We start from the raw sequence: 19,776 nt of genomic DNA on the forward strand, positions 1-19,776 counted from the left end.
AAATCAACATAAATATAACAGAAAGGCACAATATTCGGGTCTAGCTATAATTTTACGAGGATTCGTTCCGTTCGGTGACACGAAATTAAATTTTGAATCTATTTTCCAACAACTACTCTTATAAATCACACAGGAAGGAAATTTAGGCAAGAGCAATAAATTCGTCAACTTGCAGTGGGACAACTAAAAACCAACACATAGTAGTTTCGTTAGCAGTTTAGAATTCACTGTAAATAATCCAAAATTACACGTATAATTTATAAGGGTTTGAGACAGCTTATAAGCCTTCAAACAAACCCGAACCTACCAATGAACTTTAAACTTGATTGAGCGATCCCAAAGGAATTAGTGAACTCGTAGAAGTTTCAAATCTATACAAAAATACTTTTCAAATAATGAAGAAACATGTAAAAGCTTTAATCTCTTTTTTCTTGTTTTATGAGAATCGTGACTCCTTTGGAATGGACAAACCTTCGAACCAGATTCATTTTAGTATGTATGTTTGACCATTCAAGTCTCAGCAACAAATTCTTAGCCAAGACTACACATTTTTCAACTTCATCCACCCATTTTGGCCCCAGATATGTGAAACTGTCTAACCTTTCGAGGTCCCCAAGCTCAATATCGAGTCTAAAAAATGTGTCATCATATAAAAAAGGATCAGTTTCCACGTGGAAACTCAGTGTTCATTTGAATTAATCATCAAGGCTGAAATGATCATTTTTAGTGTGTTTTAGAATCGAATTCTTGACCAAGACTATTCATTTTTCAACTTCATCCACTTCATCCACTCATTTTGACCCCAGATATGTAAAGATGTCTAGTTTTTCGAAGTCCCCAAGCTCAATATCGAGTCTAAAAAATGTGTCATCATATAAAAAAGGATCAGTTTCCACGTGGAAACTCAGTGTTCATTTGAATTAATCATCAAGGCTGAAATGATCATTTTTAGTGTGTTTTAGAATCGAATTCTTGACCAAGACTATTCATTTTTCAACTTCATCCACTTCATCCACTCATTTTGACCCCAGATATGTAAAGATGTCTAGTTTTTCGAAGTCCCCAAGCTCGATATCGAGTCTAAAAAATGTGTCATCATATAAAAAAGGATCAGTTTCCACGTGGAAACTCAGTGTTCATTTGAATTAATCATCAAGGCTGAAATGATCATTTTTAGTGTGTTTTAGAATCGAATTCTTGACCAAGACTATTCATTTTTCAACTTCATCCACTTCATCCACTCATTTTGACCCCAGATATGTAAAGATGTCTAGTTTTTCGAAGTCCCCAAGCTCAATATCGAGTCTAAAAAATGTGTCATCATATAAAAAAGTATCAGTTTCCACACGGAAACTCAGTATTCATTTGAATTAATCACCAGGGCTGAAATGATCATTTTTGGTGAGTTTTAGAATCGTATTCTTGACCAAGACTATTTATTTTTCAGTTTCATCCACTCATTTTGACCCCAGATATGTAAAGATGTCTAGTTTTTCGAAGTCCCCAAGCTCAATATCGAGTCTAAAAAATGTGTCATCATATAAAAAAGTATCAGTTTCCACACGGAAACTCAGTATTCATTTGAATTAATCACCAGGGCTGAAATGATCATTTTTGGTGAGTTTTAGAATCGTATTCTTGACCAAGACTATTTATTTTTCAGTTTCATCCACTCATTTTGACCCCAGATATGTAAAGATGTCTAGTTTTTCGAAGTCCCCAAGCTCAATATCGAGTCTAAAAAATGTGTCATCATATAAAAAAGTATCAGTTTCCACGTGGAAACTCAGTGTTCATTTGAATTAATCACCAGGGCTGAAATGATCATTTCTGGTGAGTCTTAGAATCGAATTCTTGACCAAGACTATTTATTTTTCAGTTTCATCCACTCATTTTGACCCCAGATATGTAAAGATGTCTAGTTTTTCGAAGTCCCCAAGCTCAATATCGAGTCTAAAAAATGTGTCATCATATAAAAAAGTATCAGTTTCCACACGGAAACTCAGTATTCATTTGAATTAATCACCAGGGCTGAAATGATCATTTTTGGTGAGTTTTAGAATCGTATTCTTGACCAAGACTATTTATTTTTCAGTTTCATCCACTCATTTTGACCCCAGATATGTAAAGATGTCTAGTTTTTCGAAGTCCCCAAGCTCAATATCGAGTCTAAAAAATGTGTCATCATATAAAAAAGTATCAGTTTCCACGTGGAAACTCAGTGTTCATTTGAATTAATCACCAGGGCTGAAATGATCATTTCTGGTGAGTCTTAGAATCGAATTCTTGACCAAGACTATTTATTTTTCAGTTTCATCCACTCATTTTGACCCCAGATATGTAAAGATGTCTAGTTTTTCGAAGTCCCCAAGCTCAATATCGAGTCTAAAAAATGTGTCATCATATAAAAAAGGATCAGTTTCCACACGGAAACTCAGTATTCATTTGAATTAATCACCAGGGCTGAAATGATCATTTTTAGTGTGTTTTAGAATCGAATTCTTGACCAAGACTATTCATTTTTCAACTTCATCCACTTCATCCACTCATTTTGACCCCAGATATGTAAAGATGTCTAGTTTTTCGAAGTCCCCAAGCTCAATATCGAGTCTAAAAAATGTGTCATCATATAAAAAAGTATCAGTTTCCACACGGAAACTCAGTATTCATTTGAATTAATCACCAGGGCTGAAATGATCATTTTTGGTGAGTTTTAGAATCGTATTCTTGACCAAGACTATTCATTTTTCAACTTCATCCACTTCATCCACTCATTTTGACCCCAGATATGTAAAGATGTCTAGTTTTTCGAAGTCCCCAAGCTCAATATCGAGTCTAAAAAATGTGTCATCATATAAAAAAGTATCAGTTTCCACACGGAAACTCAGTATTCATTTGAATTAATCACCAGGGCTGAAATGATCATTTTTGGTGAGTTTTAGAATCGTATTCTTGACCAAGACTATTTATTTTTCAGTTTCATCCACTCATTTTGACCCCAGATATGTAAAGATGTCTAGTTTTTCGAAGTCCCCAAGCTCAATATCGAGTCTAAAAAATGTGTCATCATATAAAAAAGTATCAGTTTCCACACGGAAACTCAGTATTCATTTGAATTAATCACCAGGGCTGAAATGATCATTTTTAGTGTGTTTTAGAATCGAATTCTTGACCAAGACTATTCATTTTTCAACTTCATCCACTTCATCCACTCATTTTGACCCCAGATATGTAAAGATGTCTAGTTTTTCGAAGTCCCCAAGCTCAATATCGAGTCTAAAAAATGTGTCATCATATAAAAAAGTATCAGTTTCCACACGGAAACTCAGTATTCATTTGAATTAATCACCAGGGCTGAAATGATCATTTTTGGTGAGTTTTAGAATCGTATTCTTGACCAAGACTATTTATTTTTCAGTTTCATCCACTCATTTTGACCCCAGATATGTAAAGATGTCTAGTTTTTCGAAGTCCCCAAGCTCAATATCGAGTCTAAAAAATGTGTCATCATATAAAAAAGTATCAGTTTCCACACGGAAACTCAGTATTCATTTGAATTAATCACCAGGGCTGAAATGATCATTTTTGGTGAGTTTTAGAATCGTATTCTTGACCAAGACTATTTATTTTTCAGTTTCATCCACTCATTTTGACCCCAGATATGTAAAGATGTCTAGTTTTTCGAAGTCCCCAAGCTCAATATCGAGTCTAAAAAATGTGTCATCATATAAAAAAGTATCAGTTTCCACGTGGAAACTCAGTGTTCATTTGAATTAATCACCAGGGCTGAAATGATCATTTCTGGTGAGTCTTAGAATCGAATTCTTGACCAAGACTATTTATTTTTCAGTTTCATCCACTCATTTTGACCCCAGATATGTAAAGATGTCTAGTTTTTCGAAGTCCCCAAGCTCAATATCGAGTCTAAAAAATGTGTCATCATATAAAAAAGGATCAGTTTCCACGTGGAAACTCAGTGTTCATTTGAATTAATCACCAGGGCTGAAATGATCATTTCTGGTGAGTCTTAGAATCGAATTCTTGACCAAGACTATTTATTTTTCAGTTTCATCCACTCATTTTGACCCCAGATATGTAAAGATGTCTAGTTTTTCGAAGTCCCCAAGCTCAATATCGAGTCTAAAAAATGTGTCATCATATAAAAAAGGATCAGTTTCCACGTGGAAACTCAGTGTTCATTTGAATTAATCACCAGGGCTGAAATGATCATTTCTGGTGAGTCTTAGAATCGAATTCTTGACCAAGACTATTTATTTTTCAGTTTCATCCACTTCATCCACTCATTTTGACCCCAGATATGTAAAGATGTCTAGTTTTTCGAAGTCCCCAAGCTCAATATCGAGTCTAAAAAATGTGTCATCATATAAAAAAGTATCAGTTTCCACATGGAAACTCAGTATTCATTTGAATTAATCACCAGGGCTGAAATGATCATTTTTGGTGAGTTTTAGAATCGAATTCTTGGCCAAGACTATTCATTTTTCAACTTCATCGACCTCATCCACTCATTTTGACCCCAGATATGTGAAGATGTCTAGTTTTTCGAAGTCCCCAAGCTCAATATCGAGTCTAAAAAATGTGTCATCATATAAAAAAGTATCAGTTTCCACATGGAAACTCAGTATTCATTTGAATTAATCACCAGGGCTGAAATGATCATTTTTGGTGAGTTTTAGAATCGAATTCTTGGCCAAGACTATTCATTTTTCAACTTCATCGACCTCATCCACTCATTTTGACCCCAGATATGTGAAGATGTCTAGTTTTTCGAAGTCCCCAAGCTCGATATCGAGTCTAAAAAATGTGTCATCATATAAAAAAGGATCAGTTTCCACGTGGAAACTCAGTGTTCATTTGAATTAATCACCAGGGCTGAAATGATCATTTTTGGTGAGTTTTAGAATCGTATTCTTGACCAAGACTATTTATTTTTCAGTTTCATCCACTCATTTTGACCCCAGATATGTAAAGATGTCTAGTTTTTCGAAGTCCCCAAGCTCGATATCGAGTCTAAAAAATGTGTCATCATATAAAAAAGGATCAGTTTCCACGTGGAAACTCAGTGTTCATTTGAATTAATCACCAGGGCTGAAATGATCATTTTTGGTGAGTTTTAGAATCGAATTCTTGGCCAAGACTATTCATTTTTCAACTTCATCCACCTCATCCACTCATTTTGACCCCAGATATGTGAAGATGTCTAGTTTTTCGAAGTCCCCAAGCTCGATATCGAGTCTAAAAAATGTGTCATCATATAAAAAAGGATCAGTTTCCACGTGGAAACTCAGTGTTCATTTGAATTAATCACCAGGTCTGAAATGATCATTTTTGGTGAGTTTTAGAATCGAATTCTTGACCAAGACTATTTATTTTTCAACTTCATCCACTCATTTTGACCCCAGATATGTAAAGATGTCTAGTTTTTTAAAGTCCTCAAGCTCAATATCGAATCTGAGCAATGTGTTATCATGTAAAAAAGTATCAGCTTCCACGTGGGAACTCTAGTGTTCATTTTAATTAATCATCAAGGCTGAAATGATCATTTTTAGTGAGTCTAAGCATCGAATTTTTGGCCTAATACTAAACATTTTTCAATTCCCTCCACTTATTTTGACCCCAGATATGTGAAGATGTTTAATTTTTTATCGATTATTATATATTATTTCAATCGTTGCACCTCCTTCAACGGGTAAATGAAATAAAAAGGTTTAGAAACTTTTTCTACTTAAAAAATTTCACGTGTCTTTAATAGTTACTTTGTAATTTTCTAATATATCAACAATTATAATTGAAATCATTATAAACAGCAAACGTTGAAATAACAAATGAGGAAACTCTTTGGCCGTTTCCTTAAAAGTTCTCCTACGAGTTTTATGTCTTTTCTATTCCATATCTTGTCCAAACCTCTTTTCTGAGACGTATAAATATTTTTCTTCGTCATTCAATAAAACGTCTACTCGAAATATAATACACATCCCCATTCGAAAAGAGTGTCATGGAAATTTATGACTCTCTGGTCATTTGTAACTTTCCTGTATAAACACTCGACTACTTTTCAGTTTATAAACCTGCCACAACGTCACATTTATCATAATAATATTCACGAAGAGTTTTTTTTTTTTCGCCAAATGGAGTTTTTCCATTTAGATCGACGGGGTATTAAGACCAGCTGAGTGTTTTATATTATTAAGTTCAACTCATGGAATATATCACTCAAATAGTGAGCAGAACGTCAAAAAACTATTTGTAAAATTTTATGACATTTCGATTAGTCAGAAAGAAATGACAACCATTTAAGTAAAGCTACTTGTATTGTTATCAAAACAATTTCGTGCGTTAATTTATCATTGCTACTTGATAAAAAAAATATTGGTGAACGTTCTGGTGATCAAATTGAGGTGATTATTCCAGGAAACATGAAAAATTGATTTTATAAATTGAAATTGTGTGAGATATCTAACGCAGTAAAATATCAGAAAGTACAATTCATCGATATTTGGATTCATCACTTCATTCGGTAATCAAAACGATCATAATCTGAGAGGACTGCAGCCGGTGAATTACGTCCGAAGACATAACAGTCAGTTGGGAAGTTTATGGCTTCAGTATTTTGGGATGCGTATCGAATATTGTTCATCAACTATCTACGTGGAGTTGTTGGATAATTTGAATGCGAAAATCAAGAAAAAACGGCCTTATATGTCGAAGAAAAACCATTGTTTCACAAAGACAATGCATAATTTCACGAATTGGTCCTTTATCTACCGTATAGTTCAGATCTGGCCCCCAGTGAGTACTGGTTATTCGCTGATATCAAAAAATGTTCGCGCCCGTACGAAATTCAGCTCAAATGAAGGATCAATTGCTGAAACTGTTATTATTATTAAATTGTAATAATTACAGATTCTATAATCAAGTTTTTTCTTATTGTTGTCTTCTTATTGTTGGATTTTTAAGTATCTTGTTAGATGAAATATTGATTTATGAACGTTTATTTATCGCAAAATTCAATACTCCCTTCGTCTCATCCCTTTTTTATCATGAAACCCTTGAATTGGTCATTATTTTCTTCACCTACTTTCTTGTTGTTCCTTATATTCATTTTATGTTGTTTTTGAGTCCGTCTTGACTAATCTTTTAGGCAGTTTTGATAAAATTTCTTGTAATATTTGAAAATAATTAATTACTCGTATTATACAGAAAATTCAAAAGCGAAGTGGGAAATTTGACAGTAATTAGAAAAACGTCAACTAGAAGATACTTTAACTTTTGATTTCTGTTTATTAATAATTTGGACCCTCTCGTATTTTAATTATTCTTTGATGTGGAATTTTAATACAGTACTTTGTTTTCAGCTGCGCTGCCTTCTATGAGAGACAGTTTGACAAATCCTGTCCACGTCTACGAAGGAGAAGACGCCCTTATTACTTGCGTTGTAAGAAATGTGGGTTCGAATACAGTTATGTGGAAAAAGGAAGATAGAGAAAGACATAGTACGAGAGTGTTGACAGCCGGTGAAAATAGGGTTACTGCCGATAAGAGATTCGGGGTTTTGCATGATGCAGGTATGGATAGAATTGTTGAATAAATTCCACCTTTTTGATAGATACATTTTTTTTACTTCGATATTTGGAAAGATTTATGATGTGACAATTTTCAGGATGTTAGTGATAAAACTCGATCGAATCCTTTCAAGATTTATTATAATCAACAAAGGGATATCTTTTATATATAACGTAGAGTTATTATCAAATTCAATTAACTATTTTTTATTCAACTTTATTGCTGGATTCTTCAGGATGTTTATTGGCTAGAAATAAATCCTTGAATAACTGAATCAAAAAACAGTCTCAGTCTTTTAGTATTTTAATCTTTAAGTCATCAAAATAGAGTCCAAAATTGAAGATTCTAAAAATTTCCTGTTAAATGACACTGAACTTCTAAATGATCTTATCAACAATTGGAAAACCAACCCCAATTTTTTTCAAAATTCCTCTTCTAGATACTGGAAGATGCATTCGTGAATACTCTTAGACAAATAAAAAAATTTGTTATCAATTGATTAATTGAATGTGAAATTTTCGTTGATTTTTTGAAAATTTGGTGAATGTACTCCAGAGCACCCACCAAAATTTCAAAAACTTCTCGTTTGTTTCATACCATGATAAGTAAATACTAATTAGTGTTCACTAGGTGAAAAACTTGATTGGAAGCGACAATCTTTAGAGTTTAATGCTTTAGACAGTACCTACTGCTGTTGTAAGGGCACTAAAAAGTGTGACAGAACCTTTATCAAGATACAATTATGAACAATTTGGAAAAACAAAAAAATAGAATTCGTTAATATTTGTTGAAGACTTTAAAGAGAATATTTCAAAAGTTGTGGGTTGAATTAGAAGGTCAGTGAATGAAAAATGTTTAAACGTTTTATAAGGTAACAGTAGTTTCATAAAACTCGAAAAAATTTCAGGAACTTTGACGTTGATGTAGGTAAAGAATTTTCAGTTTCAAGTCACTTCAAATATGCTCCAGTTAACTCTGTAGATGTTGAAAAGAGCTTTTCGAATTATAAAAATATATAATCCCATGTTAAAAGCTAAAATTCTGCATAGGTAACTTGGAAAAACACCTTGATTTTTGGTGCTTATTTTGTGAATTAAAATCTGATTTTTCCAACACAATTTTCTCACTTGTTTTCACCATAATTTGACGATGATGTTGAGTATATGAATTAATATTCTTTATTAAAAATATTAGGAGAGTTTCACGTTTATTTAATTATATTTGAACGAATTATTTGATTCAAGAGAAAACACAACATGTGCGTGGAATTGTCATGCTCTGTATAATAGATGACACAATTTAATGGTTATTTCAAATTTATAAATATCGTCCCAAATGACATTAACAACCAACTTCTGTTTTATAAAATTCGTTCCAATTACTTCATAATAAATATGCTTCATTTAATGACAAACAATTTTAAATTAGTGACTTTTTCATGAAAAAATTCGAATTCATAGAAATTCAAAATTTAGATACAATTACTTCATGATGTAATGTTGGTAACTTTGTTCTTTTATGAAAAACTAATACTTCACGTGACTCACACACAGATGGCACTGTTATTGTCAAATACATATGACGTTTATGAAGTATCAACTGTCAAAAGACTATGTGCGAAATTTCACGATATTTTGATTGATCAAAAAGAAATGACAGCGATTTGAGTGAAGTTACTTTTGTTATTTTCAAAACAATGGATTCAAAACAATTATGATTGCTTCTTAATGAAAAAAAATACAATACAAGCTCAGAAATAACTTAAAAATGTGGAAACTGCTCTATCGGAGAAAAAAACTATTTGTTATTAGTTTGCTGAACTAAACAAACACCTATGATGATTTAATGTTCAGGGCGTCCAATTTGGGTGGTTACTGTAGAAAAACATCACGAAACATCTTTGCACGTTTATCATTGATTGAACTAATGGATTAAATGATCATACTGTTGAGATTTCGGAAGAGATCGGTATGCACAACATGTTTTAACTGTTATAACATCTCAAAACAGGTATGTAATTTTAACAATAGACTTTGTTCTAAACAACAACAGCTGGTTATAATAAAACTTGCCGGTTAGCTAAGCGAATATCGATTCCCGGATATCATAATAACTCTTCAGGATGGTTATAAAGAAAACTAAGTTAAACTTTCTGGAAATTACGGCGGAATCCGGAAAAAAAAACTAAACATAAGTGTATAAATTGACCGTACGGAACTAAATAGGAGTTAAATCTCAGTAACAACTTTCTTATTTTTTAAAAAAAGAAGTTTTAGTGAAAAGAGTTTCTTAGTTTGAATATTCTATAAGCACGTTTTTGGGATATAATTGTTATATTTAGAAATATAACAAACTGTATATGAAATAATTTACGGATCTGTGGGCTATTTTTTTGAACGAAAATTTGGTTAACATGGAATTTTCAGTAGAACGCAAAACCGCTTCCATCCACCAGTATACTGAAAGTTGTATTAACTCACCCCCTATCCGACGAAATTCCAATACTTAAGGAATTTATATTACATCTTACTTAATTCTTAGGTGAACTTTGGAATTTTGCGACCTATAATTTCAGATAATAGTCAGTATTTACTGCGTAATCAAATTTTTTATATTAAAAACTTATTTTTTGTTAATACGCGGTGTTTAAAAAAAATATTAAAGACTGAACTGAAGAACAACTCGTAAAAAATCCAGAAAATTTTGAAAATAAATTTCAAAAAGATTTTATTTAGTTCAAGCATTCATTATTGTAATTTGTAAATGTAATAAAATAAGTTACTAGTTTATTCAAAATAATCTTCGTAAGCTGAAAGTAGTGATGGAAATTTATTTCCGTTTTGGAGCAGTGAAATCTTTAGACTTGACTTTAAGGAATTCATGAATAATCTTTATACCTCTGACTTTTGTTCATAAGTTTTAACATCAAGCCTTAAATGTCATTATAGTTCACTAATTTGTTATCTGCACAAAACTTCAACATCTTGAGCATTTTTCTGACTTAAACTCCAAACTTCAGCTTTTTCTTTGATTAATCGAATGCCGTGGTTAGAGACTGGCAGGAGTTGGGAATTCAGTTTTAATTTCTTCGTTTTCAAAACTGCTTCAACCTCATAACTGGAGAAGACGCAGGAATTTTTTTGAAACGAGCGATTATTTTTGTAACATAGGGAAAAGTCTCTGGTATTGATCAAGCAAATATAACAGTCGCTTATGTGATTGGTAGATTCGTTCCAAGTCCCTGGTTTACCAAAAGGCGTTGCTGAAATTGAAAGTTCAAATAACACTTTTCAATTAAAGCGTTAAAAGCTTTGGCTTTCAGGTGGTAGATACTATATAGATTTATTTTCCTAATTCCTATATCTTTTACTTGTTGGGATTGTCTGGAAAACAAACCCTCTGTGTGTTGTTTTCTTTTCAAAATTTTCGAACCAAAATAGTATTCGAATCGTTTTTTTTTTCAAATAAACCGATAAAATTCATTACAGATCCTCCTTCTAGTACAAGAGACGGGAGTGATGTACAATCTGGAGGTGACGTATGGGTGCTGGTTATTGAAAATTCGAAGCCAATTGATTCGGGGGTATACGTTTGTGAAGTAAATAGTAGTCCAATTGTGAGGAGTTTCCATAAACTGAGCGGTCAGTACTTCCACGCAATATATTAGTGTCAAATAGACGTTGTATTAATTATTTTTTTTTCAGTTTTATCTAAATCAATGCTACCGCCAAATTATACTACAACCGATTCATCTAGTTCTTCGGAGGATCAGAAACAAATAAGTAGTAGAAATCACAATTACACCGATTGTTGTGTTGCTAAAAATGTATCTACCGTGTGCTTAGGATTCTGTAATATCCAAAGTATTTTGGAAGGTGAGTTTACTCCTATATCGAATGTAGAAAAATTAACAATTATATCTTTTAACTTATAACATGATAATGAAATTAAATGAAAACTAAAACCGACTAATCGACTTTACTAATCTATCTTACCTAACCTAAAAACAATATCTGCATATAAAAAGTAGATTATTTCGCAGGAACGACAGGACAAGACCCCGAACAATGCGAATCGGATTTTCCTTCGATAGTTAGTTGTATGGCCGATGGAAGGAATCACGTACCTTGTTGTATTCAAGAAAGAGTTCCGGATATATGTCAGGACGTGTGTAGAGGAGAATACACGGCAATTACCGATAACATCAAGACGCACTTTTCCTGTTCTTCTTACACTGAACAAACTTTAGCTTGCATCGTCGAAGGAATAGGTAAGTGATTACAATTAGAAAAAACAGGAGAATATCTTCGGTGTATGTATATATAGTACCATCCAAACAATTCATTATGTTTCCTTTGATGCTGAGTGTTTACAGATGATTTAGTATCATCACTCTAAGAAAGTTCAAGATAGAATATTTTCATCTTCTATTTTAAACGTTCCCAGGTGTTATGCTCTGCAATTTCGCGGTTTCTCGCACTTCAAGAGAATGTGGAAGGAAGTTTGAAGCAGCAATGTACCGGAAAGAATATCAGTATTTATATATTAAATTCAAAAGATCGTCGATTATTGCTTCCCACAGGTATCTCTCCCTGTCTCAAAGGTTGAAGATTATTTTTCTTTTCTAGTGCTACTCGATTGTCCAGCCTATTCTAGAGAAAATATCAGAGTGTTTGATTTCGAATTCATACTGTTTTTTCTGCTGTTTTTGGGACATCCTTGAGGCATTTAATGATCTTTCCAGCTAGCTTATATCGTAAAACAAAACTTATTGGCTACCAAACAAGATGATAATTGCTTTTTATATCTTAAACTTCCATAGTGTTTGGTTCTGAGACCATACAGTTTTTTCTAGCATTTTGGGAACATCCGTGAGGCATTTAATGATTTTTCCAACTAGCTTATATCGTAAAACAAAACTTATTGGCTAACAGACAAGATGATAATTGCTTCTTATTTCTTAAACTTCCATAGTATTTGGTTCTGAGTCCATACAGATTTGTCTGTTGCTTTTGGGACATCCGTGAGGCATTTAATGATCTTTCCAGCTAGCTTATATCGTAAAACAAAACTTATTGGCTTCCAAACAAGATGATAATTGCTTTTTATATCTTAAACTTCCATAGTGTTTTGTTCTGAGTCCATACAGTTTTTTCTAGCATTTTGGGAACATCCGTGAGGCATTTAATGATTTTTCCAACTAGCTTATATCGTAAAACAAAACTTATTGGCTACCAAACAAGATGATAATTGCTTTTTATATCTTAAACTTCCATAGTATTTGGTTCTGAGTCCATACAGATTTGTCTGTTGCTTTTGGGACATCCGTGAGGCATTTAATGATCTTTCCAACTAGCTTATATCGTAAAACAAAACTTATTGGCTACCAAACAAGATGATAATTGCTTTTTATATCTTAAACTTCCATAGTGTTTGGTTCTGAGACCATACAGTTTTTTCTAGCATTTTGGGAACATCCGTGAGGCATTTAATGATTTTTCCAACTAGCTTATATCGTAAAACAAAACTTATTGGCTACCAAACAAGATGATAATTGCTTTTTATATCTTAAACTTCCATAGTATTTGGTTCTGAGTCCATACAGATTTGTCTGTTGCTTTTGGGACATCCGTGAGGCATTTAATGATCTTTCCAACTAGCTTATATCGTAAAACAAAACTTATTGGCTACCAAACAAGATGATAATTGCTTTTTATATCTTAAACTTCCATAGTGTTTTGTTCTGAGTCCATACAGTTTTTTCTAGCATTTTGGGAACATCCGTGAGGCATTTAATGATTTTTCCAACTAGCTTATATCGTAAAACAAAACTTATTGGCTACCAAACAAGATGATAATTGCTTTTTATATCTTAAACTTCCATAGTATTTGGTTCTGAGTCCATACAGATTTGTCTGTTGCTTTTGGGACATCCGTGAGGCATTTAATGATCTTTCCAACTAGCTTATATCGTAAAACAAAACTTATTGGCTACCAAACAAAATGATAATTGCTTTTTATATCTTAAACTTCCATAGTGTTTTGTTCTGATTCCATACAGTTTTTTCTGCCGTTTTTGGGACATCCTTGAGGCATTTAAAGATCTTTTCAACTAGCTTATATCGTAAAACAAAACTTATCGGCTACCAAACAAGATGATAATTGCTTTTATATCTTAAACTTCCATAGTGTTTGGTTCTGAGACCATACAGTTTTTTCTAGCATTTTGGGAACATCCGTGAGGCATTTAATGATTTTTCCAACTAGCTTATATCGTAAAACAAAACTTATTGGCTACCAAACAAGATGATAATTGCTTTTTATATCTTAAACTTCCATAGTATTTGGTTCTGAGTCCATACAGATTTGTCTGTTGCTTTTGGGACATCCGTGAGGCATTTAATGATCTTTCCAACTAGCTTATATCGTAAAACAAAACTTATTGGCTACCAAACAAGATGATAATTGCTTTTTATATCTTAAACTTCCATAGTGTTTTGTTCTGAGTCCATACAGTTTTTTCTAGCATTTTGGGAACATCCGTGAGGCATTTAATGATTTTTCCAACTAGCTTATATCGTAAAACAAAACTTATTGGCTACCAAACAAGATGATAATTGCTTTTTATATCTTAAACTTCCATAGTATTTGGTTCTGAGTCCATACAGATTTGTCTGTTGCTTTTGGGACATCCTTGAGGCATTTAATGATCTTTCCAACTAGCTTATATCGTGAAACAAAATTTATTGGCTACCAAACAAGATGATAATTGCTTTTTATATCTTAAACTTCCATAGTGTTTTGTTCTGACTCCATACAGTTTTTTCTGCCGTTTTTGGGACATCCTTGAGGCATTTAAAGATCTTTTCAACTAGCTTATATCGTAAAACAAAACTCATCGGCTACCAAACAAGATGATAATTGCTTTTTATATCTTAAACTTCCATAGTGTTTGGTTCTGAGACCATACAGTTTTTTCTAGCGTTTTGGGAACATCCGTGAGGCATTTAATGATTTTTCCAACTAGCTTATATCGTGAAACAAAACTTATTGGTTACCAGACAAGATGATAATTGCTTTTTATATTTTAAACTTCCACAGTGTTTGGTTCTGTGTCCATACAGTTTTGTCTGTTGCTTTTGGGACATCCTTGAGGCATTTAATGATCTTTCCAACTAGCTTATATCGTGAAACAAAACTTATTGGTTACCAGACAAGATTATGATTGCTTTTTATATCTTAAACTTCCATAGTATTTGGTTCTGAGTCCATACAGATTTGTCTGTTGCTGTTGGGACATCCGTGAGGCATTTAATGATCTTTCCTACTAGCTTATATCGTGAAATAAAACTTATTGGCTACCAGACAAGATGATAATTGCTTCTTATTTCTTAAACTTCCAGAGTGTTTGGTTTTAATTCTATACAGTTTTTTCTGCCGTTTTTGGGACATCCTTGAGGCATTTAATGATTTTTCCAACTAGCTTATATATTAAAACAAAACTTATTGGCTACCAGACAAGATAATAATTGCTTTTTATATATTAAACTTCCATAGTGTTTGGTTCTGTGTCCATACAATTTTGTCTGTTGCTTTTGGGACATCCGTGAGGCATTTGGTAGCTTTTCCGTTCATTTTTCATATGATATTTTGCTCCATTCCACTTCAGTAGTTTACTTTTCAAGTTATTTTTTCTCAGAACCTAATTTTTAGGGTAATTAGTCCTAAGACATGTCCCAGATTATTGATTACTTTCTCATATAAATCTCGACTCGAAAGTTAAGATCAGACCACGCTAATATTCTTAAAGTCCAAGTTGAACTTATACTATCAGTATTTGTAACTTTTCGTCACAAATTAAAGTGACAATCCCAATTTAGGGCTTAAATAAAAAATAAAATATATGATTCTAATTTGTGAATAGTTGTACTCACTTTCTGGGTTATTCTCGCCTTTATAAGTATCTAGAAACGATTTATTGAGAAATATCTATAAAAAGGAGGCCAAAACACTTCGAATAAGATCAAGTTATTTAAGCTTTTTATCTCTTATTCGCGATCAATCGATTCTGGGCTACAACACTTCTTATGATTGTTTAGAGATTTTTATATCACGATCAAATAGTGTTTTTATCCCCTTCACTTCAACAGTTTAGTTCTAAGGTTAAGATTTGTCTAAGATTTCAACTTTTTTGAGTAAATTTTCTTGAGGTATGTTTCGATTTTTATAACTTTTCAGATAAGACGCGATTTGTCTTTGAGTGAAGTTTTTTCTTTCAATTTTCTCAATAATATAAGAAGTAAATAACTTCTAATGGAGTCATATTCTGATGATCTCAGTTGTATACATAAAACTAGTCAACTTTGAGAATTTCGTGGTTATAAGTTATAAGTTACAATCCAAAATTGCCTCCATAAAGTTTATGTTCTTTCTTATAATTATTCTATTATAGTATTTCGGAAACTACAGATTCTACTTAATTAAATATTCGTTTCGTTCGGTTTTCCAAATAGAATTTACTGTTTTTTCTTATTCTAGAGTTATTACCGAGCCCGCCACAAGACGTGGAAGTAGAAGCTTTGACAGAAAGATCTTTGCGAGTGTCTTGGTCTGAACCAATCGCCAATACGGAAACGATAACCGAATTCGCAGTAAACGTAACATCTTTAAAAAGCTTCGATTTAAGAAATATAGATGAAGAAAAAAATAATAATCCCGTCTATACACAAAGTGTTTTAGTAAAAGTACCCGGTACACAACGTAGTACGATATTACAAGATTTAATACATTTCACATTGTATGAAATAACTGGTAAGTTAGTATTAAAAAACTAAGAATATAAGATGAAATTTATTTTTTATTTATTTCAGTAACTGCCATTAATCGACACGGTTCAAGTTTACCAAGTTACAGTATCCGAACGTTAACTTTAACACCAGGAAGTACGAAACAACCCATAGCTTCTCAACCACCGCAACTACCCGATATAAAAAGCTGTTGCGTCAATAAAGGCATCGTCCATAATACCTGTATGACTAAATTGTGCGATCCCGTTATGGCTTCCTCGGTCGAAATAACCGATCTAATGATATGCGCCCCGTGGGCGGCGGATACATTCGGATGTTTATCCAACGGTATGGATCATACCCCTTGTTGCAGAGCGAGAGGATTACCGGATATTTGTCAACAGTTGTGTACAGGAAACGTATCTATTATAGATTTCAATTATTTCAAGTGAGTACTATATGAATCTAAAATGTTATTAATCCCATTTTAATATTAATTTATGTTGCAGATGTCTCCGTTATATGAGCGAATATACTAATTGTCTCCTTCAAGGATACGGTGTCCTTCCCAGCTCCCCGACACATTTCCGGGTAACGAACATTGAAACGGAATTCGCTATCCTGCATTGGTCGCTTCCTAAAACTCTCGGAGATACTGTTCAGTATTATAACGTCTTCGTACGTAAAATAGACGATGAAACTAACGACTACAAAATTATAAGGAAAGTACATAGTCCTTATATACTGGAAAATTTGGAAAGCGAAACCGATTACGAAGTTTACGTTGTAGCTGTTAATTCGCATGGAGTTGGTATGCCTAGCGGGATGTTGACTTTTAGAACTGGAAGCAAGGTAAGCAACAATTTTTGTTATTAAAACCAAAAACTGATTATTTCAAAGGGAATTTCTAGAAAAACAGTGATTTTTCTTTCGTTGTAGTTACTGAATTGATTTAGGGTTTCTGAGAAAGGTTTTGGGGACTAAAACTGGTGCTGCAACATCGCGTTAGGAAAATTTTACAATTTGTTTTCTACTTCATTTAGTAGTTTCAACAAAATCTCAAATTCCTGAGTACAAATATTGAAATTCTCAAATGGGGTTTTGCTAGTTATTGAAAATTTATTTACTTGCGCATTCTGCGTGCCGAACGAAGCGAGGTTCGCAGCAACAATATGAAAACTATAGAAAATTCTGTTTTATTAACTTAAACTTTGAATTTCCTTTGTGAAAATTTCGAAACTGTCAAATTCCTGAGTGTAAATATTAAAATTCTTAAATGGGGCTTTGCTAGTTATTGAAAATTTATTTACTTGCGCATTCTGCGTGCCGAGCGAAGCGAGGTTCGCAGCAACAATATGAAAACTATAGATAATTCTGTTTTATTAACTTAAACTTTGAATTTCCTTTGTGAAAATTTCGAAACTGTCAAATTCCTGAGTGTAAATATTAAAATTCTTAAATGGGGCTTTGCTAGTTATTGAAAATTTATTTACTTGCGCATTCTGCGTGCCGAGCGAAGCGAGGTTCGCAGCATCAATATGAAAACTATAGATAATTCAGTTTTATTAACTTAAACTTTGAATTTCCTTTGTGAAAATTTCGAAACTGTCAAATTCCTGAGTGTAAATATTAAAATTCTTAAATGGGGCTTTGCTAGTTATTGAAAATTTATTTACTTGCGCATTCTGCGTGCCGAGCGAAGCGAGGTTCGCAGCAACAATATGAAAACTATAGAAAATTCTGTTTTATTAACTTAAACTTTGAATTTCCTTTGTGAAAATTTCGAAACTGTCAAATTCCTGAGTGTAAATATTAAAATTCTTAAATGGGGCTTTGCTAGTTATTGAAAATTTATTTACTTGCGCATTCTGCGTGCCGAGCGAAGCGAGGTTCGCAGCAACAATATGAAAACTATAGATAATTCTGTTTTATTAACTTAAACTTTGAATTTCCTTTGTGAAAATTTCGAAACTGTCAAATTCCTGAGTGTAAATATTAAAATTCTCAAATGGGGCTTTGCTAGTTATTGAAAATTTATTTACTTGCGCTTTCTGCGTGCCGAGCGAAGCGAGGTTCGCAGCAACAATATGAAAACTATAGAAAATTCTGTTTTATTAACTTAAACTTTGAATTTCCTTTGTGAAAATTTCGAAACTGTCAAATTCCTGAGTGTAAATATTAAAATTCTCAAATGGGGCTTTGCTAGTTATTGAAAATTTATTTACTTGCGCATTCTGCGTGCCGAGCGAAGCGAGGTTCGCAGCAACAATATGAAAACTATAGAAAATTCTGTTTTATTAACTTAAACTTTGAATTTCCTTTGTGAAAATTTCGAAACTGTCAAATTCCTGAGTGTAAATATTAAAATTCTCAAATGGGGCTTTGCTAGTTATTGAAAATTTATTTACTTGCGCATTCTGCGTGCCGAGCGAAGCGAGGTTCGCAGCAACAATATGAAAACTATAGAAAATTCTGTTTTATTAACTTAAACTTTGAATTTCCTTTGTGAAAATTTCGAAACTGTCAAATTCCTGAGTGTAAATATTAAAATTCTCAAATGGGGCTTTGCTAGTTATTGAAAATTTATTTACTTGCGCATTCTGCGTGCCGAGCGAAGCGAGGTTCGCAGCAACAATATGAAAACTATAGAAAATTCTGTTTTATTAACTTAAACTTTGAATTTCCTTTGTGAAAATTTCGAAACTGTCAAATTCCTGAGTGTAAATATTAAAATTCTTAAATGGGGCTTTGCTAGTTATTGAAAATTTATTTACTTGCGCATTCTGCGTGCCGAGCGAAGCGAGGTTCGCAGCAACAATATGAAAACTATAGATAATTCTGTTTTATTAACTTAAACTTTGAATTTCCTTTGTGAAAATTTCGAAACTGTCAAATTCCTGAGTGTAAATATTAAAATTCTTAAATGGGGCTTTGCTAGTTATTGAAAATTTATTTACTTGCGCATTCTGCGTGCCGAGCGAAGCGAGGTTCGCAGCAACAATATGAAAACTATAGATAATTCTGTTTTATTAACTTAAACTTTGAATTTCCTTTGTGAAAATTTCGAAACTGTCAAATTCCTGAGTGTAAATATTAAAATTCTTAAATGGGGCTTTGCTAGTTATTGAAAATTTATTTACTTGCGCATTCTGCGTGCCGAGCGAAGCGAGGTTCGCAGCAACAATATGAAAACTATAGAAAATTCTGTTTTATTAACTTAAACTTTGAATTTCCTTTGTGAAAATTTCGAAACTGTCAAATTCCTGAGTGTAAATATTAAAATTCTTAAATGGGGCTTTGCTAGTTATTGAAAATTTATTTACTTGCGCATTCTGCGTGCCGAGCGAAGCGAGGTTCGCAGCAACAATATGAAAACTATAGATAATTCTGTTTTATTAACTTAAAC

General features: G+C 32.8%; 1 protein-coding gene across 5 annotated transcripts in view; it reads left to right on the forward strand.

The window, feature by feature from the left end:
• LOC130447468 (Ig-like and fibronectin type-III domain-containing protein 2) overlaps positions 1–19,776 on the forward strand; it is a 206,141-nt gene that overhangs the window by 159,159 nt on the left and 27,206 nt on the right. For 4 of the 5 annotated variants that reach the window (XM_056784299.1, XM_056784303.1, XM_056784300.1 and 1 more), the window contains exons 4-10: positions 7,377–7,586; positions 11,073–11,225; positions 11,289–11,459; positions 11,615–11,854; positions 16,123–16,395; positions 16,455–16,818; positions 16,880–17,222. In XM_056784299.1, the coding sequence (XP_056640277.1) occupies positions 7,377–7,586; positions 11,073–11,225; positions 11,289–11,459; positions 11,615–11,854; positions 16,123–16,395; positions 16,455–16,818; positions 16,880–17,222 (1,754 nt within the window). The remainder of the gene's footprint in view (positions 1–7,376; positions 7,587–11,072; positions 11,226–11,288; positions 11,460–11,614; positions 11,855–16,122; positions 16,396–16,454; positions 16,819–16,879; positions 17,223–19,776) is intronic. The other variant, XM_056784302.1, reaches the window with a different exon arrangement.

This window comes from Diorhabda sublineata, chromosome 8 (assembly GCF_026230105.1).
Source record: "Diorhabda sublineata isolate icDioSubl1.1 chromosome 8, icDioSubl1.1, whole genome shotgun sequence".
Lineage (NCBI taxonomy): Eukaryota > Metazoa > Arthropoda > Insecta > Coleoptera > Chrysomelidae > Diorhabda > Diorhabda sublineata.